The 6,466-nt window shown below is 54.3% G+C and overlaps 1 protein-coding gene across 1 annotated transcript; it reads left to right on the forward strand.

Annotated features, from left to right (window-relative positions):
• Positions 1–2,856: 2,856 nt before the first annotated feature.
• LOC134740078 (protein FAM90A5-like) lies at positions 2,857–5,347 on the forward strand. The gene is made up of 3 exons (XM_063669437.1): positions 2,857–2,999; positions 3,458–3,566; positions 4,146–5,347. Exons 1-3 carry the CDS (start codon positions 2,857–2,859, stop codon positions 5,106–5,108), a joined length of 1,215 nt encoding a protein of 404 aa, XP_063525507.1. The 3' UTR covers positions 5,109–5,347.
• The last annotated feature ends 1,119 nt before the right edge of the window (positions 5,348–6,466 follow it).

Here is a 6,466-nt window from a genome sequence, read left to right on the forward strand (position 1 = left end):
GAAAGCTCAGAGAACGGCCACAGGGGGTCGTAAGCAGGGCTTCCAACCTGAATCATGAATAATTAATGAAGCGCAAATCAAAGGGGAATCGAGTCTCAGCAGGTGCAATTTATCCAACGGGAGATCGCCGGAGGGCCAACAAGATTGAGAAACTGGGAGTCGGGTGCAGTGTCAAGGGGGACGCGACTGGTTCCAAAGCTCAAGAAGACCATGGGGTCACTTGGGCTACATGAGAAAACGCCCCAGTGTGCTGCTTCAGCATTCCGACTCCTGCCTGTCCCTTCCCATCCAAGGGACATGGACCCTAACTCCTGCAGGTGCAGATGACCATGGGCAGAATTAAGGGTCGTGGCACAAAAGTTCACCGACACGGGAGTTCCACAGGAGGTCCGGTGGATCTTCGCAAATCCAGAGAAATGGCAATGGGACCCAGGGAATTAGAGCCTCAGAGGCGTCCGGGAGACTTCTCAGGCATAATGCCTGGAGTGGCAAGACCAGCTGAAAAGGGAGCCAGGCACTGAAGGACAAAGCGGTGTTGACTTCCTTCATCTGTGTTCCCCAGTGCAGTCCAATTCACGGTGGTTTCCAAGCGCCTCCTGGAGGAGAAAACACATGAGGGTGTTGTCAGGGTTCTCTGCCGACAGACTTACGGTGGGGAAGAAAGAGAAGCTCTGAAGATGGATCATGGCCGTGACTGCATGTCAAGGAGAATCTCCTTGCTGACACTGAGGCCTACGTGGAGATATAGTAAATACGGTCCAATTAAAAGGTGTCTGTTTTACCACATTTTTTAAAACAAAACAAAACAAAAAAACCAAAAAGATGGAAAAGAAGACAGGGGTACAGGCACCAGTGTTACATGTCTGACGGGGAACATCTATTCTTCAAAGCTTGCAGCTGTACACCTAGGTTTTAGAATGTCTGTCAGCAGTGGACATGATCTTAGAGTGGGCTGTGCAGACAGACCTTTCCGGGTCATGCGATTGGATTAAGTTAATGGTAATTAAGGTGCATGTAACTGATTAGGTTAGGGTACGTTCCACGTCAGGTGACCAGAGGCAGTATAAAAGGCAGCCTGGAAAGCAGAGGTCCCTCTCCGCCCCTTCCTCCGTCTTCCTGGATGCTGCATCGCTTCCAGCGGGGCTGCTCCAGCAGCTGCCCATCTCAGCGCCAGCCGGGGAAAGAAAGTAGACCGGTAATTTCAGGTTCGTTTCACTGAACAGTTGTTTGTTTCCCGCAATCCCTGAGGGGTGGGGGGAAAAGAGACAAAGGAGACTGAAAGAAACCGATCACACTGGGGCTTGCTGATGGGGTAGGATGTGCTTGCTCTCGTTTCCAGTAATTCTTGGAAGAGAAAACGAGAAAACATTTCCGTCTCCATGGGTGGGATAAGACCAAGATGGGAATGCGAAAAGAAATGAACTGCAGCACGCTGAATGGGTGGGTAAATGGAAAAAGGACTTTGGAAAAAAAAGGGTGGTTTGCCCTTCAGCCGTGTAAGAAATCGATACGATATGGCACGTGTTCACTGTTTGTTTAGATGAATTCGTGTGGCATGTGTAAAATACCAGAACAATAAATAAAGAGGGGCTGGAGCGAAAGCCAGAAAGCTAGAACAGGAAAGACCATCACCTGCTATTGTGGTAGAGAGGAAGATAACTTCTCTCTATGAATTTGTGTTTGGAAGTCGCCTAATGAAATGGCAAGAGTAGCGATTCAAGTTGTGACGGGAAGCGTCCCTTATCCCTGATTTCAAACAGACCTGCCAAAGGGTGACATAGGCCATGCCCTGTGGCTTCGATCGTTCTGTCCGTCAGGGAGCTAGAATCATCGGGTCTTCTACCGGAGTGAATCGTGATAGACCTAAGTCCAGTCTCCAGAATCAGTTGTTTGTTTGGGGTTGAAAGCTCCACTCCCCATACCTAGGCCACGGGCCCTGTGGCAGGCGAGGTTTACTCTTGGACTAGGTAATCATGGCAGAGGAACACACAATATCTGAGGATGCACACAGCACATTGCTTTCCACAGATCTGACCGACTGGTGGTGAGGTCTGCTCATCACCGCACCGGAAGGAGTTAGCTGGGGGCTTCCTGTGGGTGTGTGAATATCCAATGTGCTTAACCATCGACATGTGTGTGTTTGTGTGTGTTTCAGGTGACCCAACAATCAACCCCTGAAAAAGGCGGTCATAAAACCCCCAGGGGATGAAGACGATGGCACGTCGTGACCCCAAAACCGGGGCAAACAGACTCGTGCGAGCCCAGACCCTCCAGAAGCAGCGGAGGGCCCCAGTTGGGCCAAGGGCTCCCCCGCCCGATGAAGAAGACCCCAGGGTAAGTCTAGCCCTGGATCTCTTGGGTATCGGGGTGGGGGTGGGAGCGGGGGGAGGGGGTGTAACAGGGTCCTCAGATACTGGGTTGGATTCCAAAGAGTTCTGTCACCACCACCCAGGCTGCTTTTCCCGTCCAAGGTGGGCGTGGCTTGGGACCTCCTCCCCCGCCCCACAGGTCCCTTGAGAGACTCTTGGGAGCAACCTCCCTTTCTACTTAGAATCCTGTGTAGCCACGTTTGGCCGTGTTGTTGACATCGGGTTCACCATCGTGCCCCTTAGAACCTTGAGTCCTTCCTTTTAGAGTTCCTCCGTCACATGGGCTTTGGGAGAGAACATCGTATCCGAACTCTCCCAGCACTTAACGGCCCCCATGCCGGTGTCCCCTCTTTAGAATCCTTATTCAGCTCTGAATTCACAGTCCGTGGCTTCAGCTCACTCACTGACATCACTTCCTTTCCACCCACAGCTCAAGTGCAAAAACTGCGGGGCCTTTGGCCACACGGCCAGAAGTACCAGGTGCCCCATGAAGTGCTGGAACGCAGCCCTGGTTCCACAGACCTTTGGGAAAAAGGAAGGGAAGGAAAACCTGAAGCCGTGGAAGCCCCGGATTGAAGCGAAGCCGGGGCCCTTGAACAAGGATAAGGGAGAGAAGGAAGAGAGACCAAGGTGAGCAGAGGGAGGGGTTTTCACCACTCTCAGGGTAGTGCCTCCTAAGGACATGGTGTCTCTGCACCTGCACAGCGTGTGCCTTTCCGTCTCTGGGCCAGGGAAGGAACGCTGCAGAGAAATAGACCGGAGCTCCGTTTCCTCCGGGGTTCCACACCCAGGAGCTCCTTTGGCTCTGGGAGATTCAGGGACGGGGAGAGGCGGGGGCGCTTCGTGCAGTTTCCCCACGACGGCGAGAAAAGCAATGGGATCCAAATCACAGTCCTTAGTTGGGAAACCTAGAGGGCCACCTGGAGGATGGAAAGGTTGGCACGTGAGGGAAGGGGCAGAGGCGGAAATGGCACCAGATGTCCATTTGTGTATCACAAAACACGGAATGGGACTGGGCCCCGGACAGGGTTCTCCCTGTCTCCTGGGGAAAACCAGGGGCCACGGCCTGACCTTTTTCTCTTCTGCAGGCAACAAGACCCGCAGAGGAAGGCTCTCCTCCACATATTTTCCGGCAAACCTCCAGAGAAGCCGCTGCCAAATCGAAAAGGATCCACGGAATCTTCGGATTATCTGAGGGTGAGTGTCACCCTGGGCCCCTGGTCTTTTTCTCCTCTAGGTCACCCTGGTTGATTTCCTTTCAGCTTCCCATCTGCGGGAGGGAATCGGGGAACCCCTCTTTCTTGCCTTCTCGGGGTCGGGGACTCCACGATCCTTCCGGGTCAATTTGATTCCAGGCGAAGGCATCTGAAGATGCCGTATTTCCTGCTGCTTTCTTTCTGTCCAATTATGGCAAGCCTGCCAACAACATGTTCCCAGCGGCATGAGGAAATTAGTCCCTCGGAGGCCCCAAACACGGAGAAGGCTAAACTCAGGAACATGCATGTTTTCAGAGAAGACGTCCTGAGTACCCTTGAGCCACCAACCTGCCTTCAGAAGGGCATTAGTCCGTTCCACTTCATGGAAGGCTGAGTGGAGGTTCATGTGTCTTGTCCTGATCAGCACTCAGGTGGAGGGTCTGTCCCTACTTCCAAGGACCGCCTGTCGATACTGTCCTAAGAATTTCATGGCGTGTGCACCTTGTCTTTGGATGTGGTTGATTTTCATGTCGGCTCCACGCTGAGGAACTTCTAACCTGTGTTGTTTCCTTTCTTTCAGGTTGCAAGCGGGCCAATGCCGGTCCACGCAACCAGTAAGAGGCCGCGCGTGGACCCTGTCCTCACCGATCGCTCAGCTACCCAAATGTCTGACAGGGGCTCCGCCTTGGCTTCACTGTCTCCCCTCAGAAAAGCCAGTCGGAGCTCCTCCTCAAGTCTTGGAGCAAAGGAAAGACAGACAGGGGCTGCGGCCGACATCCCTCAGCCTGCAGTGAGGCACCAGGGCCCCGAGCCTCTCCTCGTGGTGAAGCCGACACACAGCAGCCCTGAGGGTGGCTGCCGAGAAGTTCCCCAGGCCGCCTCCAAAACCCACGGCCTGCTCCAGGCCATCAGCCCCCAGGCACAAGACCAGCTTCCTGCGGTGACCTCACAGCCCTGCCCACCAGCCCCCACACAGGGCTTGGGCCTCGGCTCCAATCTCAGCTTCAGGCCAGGAGCCAAGAGACCTGCGCAGGCTCCGATTCAGGCTTGCCCGAACTTCCCCAAGAAACCGAGACTGGGTCGCTTCCAGATCCCCGAAAACGCCACCCAGGGAGTTGAGCTGGGGGCCCCGGAGAATCTGCAACCTCCGCCAGCCGCAACGGAACTTGGACCAAGTAGGTCGCCCCAGATGGGCAGGAGGACACCCGCCCAGGTGCCCAGCGTCGACCGGCAGCCACCGCACAGCAGACCTTGCCTGCCTACCGCCCAGGCCTGCAGCATGTCCCATCACCCAGCGGCCAGCTATGATCCGGCCCAGCCTCTCAGAGTGCTCTTCCGGAGACTGGAAAACGGATGCTGGAGCTCCAGCCTCCTGACAGCCCCCTCATTTCACTCTCCTGAGAAGCCGGGAGCCTTCCTCGCTCAGAGCCCTCGTGTCTCAGAGAAGTCCGAGGGTCCCTGTGTTCGTGTCCCACCGAGCGTCCTCTATGAGGACCTTCGGGTTTCCTCCTCCTCAGAGGACAGCGATTCTGACCTGGAGTGAGACTGCAGGTGGCAGGGGCTCCTTGGCCTCCAGCTCCCGTGACTTGGAGGGGACTGTGGGACTGAGGAGCGGTAGAGCACGGAGCAGACTCTGTGCGGTGACTCCGAAGCTCCCCGGCTGCGGCGCCTCTGTGGATGTGGGAGCCCAGGCCAGGCAGGGAGCAGATGCGGGGACTCTGCCTCCTTGAATTCTGGTGAGGGACATTGTAGTTCGCATGGGTATCCGGAAACGCGCCAGGAAAAGCTTCCGTGCCAGTGATTCGTTGCCTCAGAAACTGCCTGACGCGCAGGAGTCAGACTTCCGCTGGGACGTCAATAGGAAACTGGGGAACTACTGTGTATTTGCTCTCTAGATGACTGAATAAGGGAAAAGTTAGGGAACCCTGAGAGGTGCAGCCCTCCCGCTGTGCCCCGCCCTGAGAGCAGTGTTTCGGACGCTGTGAAGCGTGCTGTGCAAAGCGCTCTCGGGGTCTTTCCTCAGCCTCGAAAACTGGGCTCTGGAATGCCTTTGTAAATATGTGTGTTTCATTGGTTTTGAAGTGAATAAAATTCTCAAAAAGATGACATATTGTCTTTTGACTCTCATTCCGTGTTTGTGTTTAACTCATTTTCCAAGCGAAGGGGTGGCCTGCCCCTCCACACCTGTGGGTGTTTCTAGTCGGGTGGGATGAGAGACGGAGAAAAGAAGTAAGACACAGAGACACAGTATAGGGAAACAACAGTGGGTCCAGGGGACGGGCACTCAGCACACCGAGAACCTGCAGCGGCACCGGCCTCTGAGTTCCCTCAGTTTTTATTGATTACGATTCTCATTATTTCAGCAAAAAGGAAGGTAGTAGGAGAGCAGGGTGACAATAAGGAGAAGGTCAACAAAAAACATGTGAGCAAAGGAATCTATATCATAATTAGGTCCAAGGGAAGGTACTCTGCCTGGACGTGCACGTAGGCCAGATTTATGTTTCTCTCCACCCAAACATCTCAGCGGAGTAAAGAATAGCAAGGCAGCATTACTGCAAACATGTCTTGCCTCCCGCCACAGGGCAGCTTTTCTCCTATCTCAGAGTTGAACAAAGGTACAATCGGGTTTTACACCGAGACATTCGGTTCCCACGGGCAAGCAGGAGACAGTGGCCTTCCTCCATCTCAACTGCAGGAGGCTTTCCTCTTTTACTAATCCACCTCAGCACAGACCCTTAACGGGTGTCAGGCTGGGGGACAGTCAGGTCTTTCTCATCCCACGAGGCCATATTTCAGACTATCACATGGGGAGAAACCTTGGACAATACCCTGCTTTCAAGGGCAGAGGTCCCTGCGGCTTTCCACGGCATTGTGCCCCTGGTTTATTGAGACTAGAGAGTG

Source organism: Pongo pygmaeus, chromosome 7, assembly GCF_028885625.2.
Source record: "Pongo pygmaeus isolate AG05252 chromosome 7, NHGRI_mPonPyg2-v2.0_pri, whole genome shotgun sequence".
Classification (NCBI taxonomy): Eukaryota; Metazoa; Chordata; class Mammalia; order Primates; family Hominidae; genus Pongo; species Pongo pygmaeus.

Bases quoted from the DNA above. Each gene is read 5' to 3' on its own strand.
- LOC134740078 (XM_063669437.1), top strand. From the start codon at position 2,857: ATGAAGTGCTGGAACGCAGCCCTGGTTCCACAGACCTTTGGGAAAAAG. The intron at 3,000-3,457 runs GTGAGCAGAGGG...TCTCTTCTGCAG, and splicing joins GAGAAGGAAGAGAGACCAAG to GCAACAAGACCCGCAGAGGA. The intron at 3,567-4,145 runs GTGAGTGTCACC...CCTTTCTTTCAG, and splicing joins AATCTTCGGATTATCTGAGG to GTTGCAAGCGGGCCAATGCC.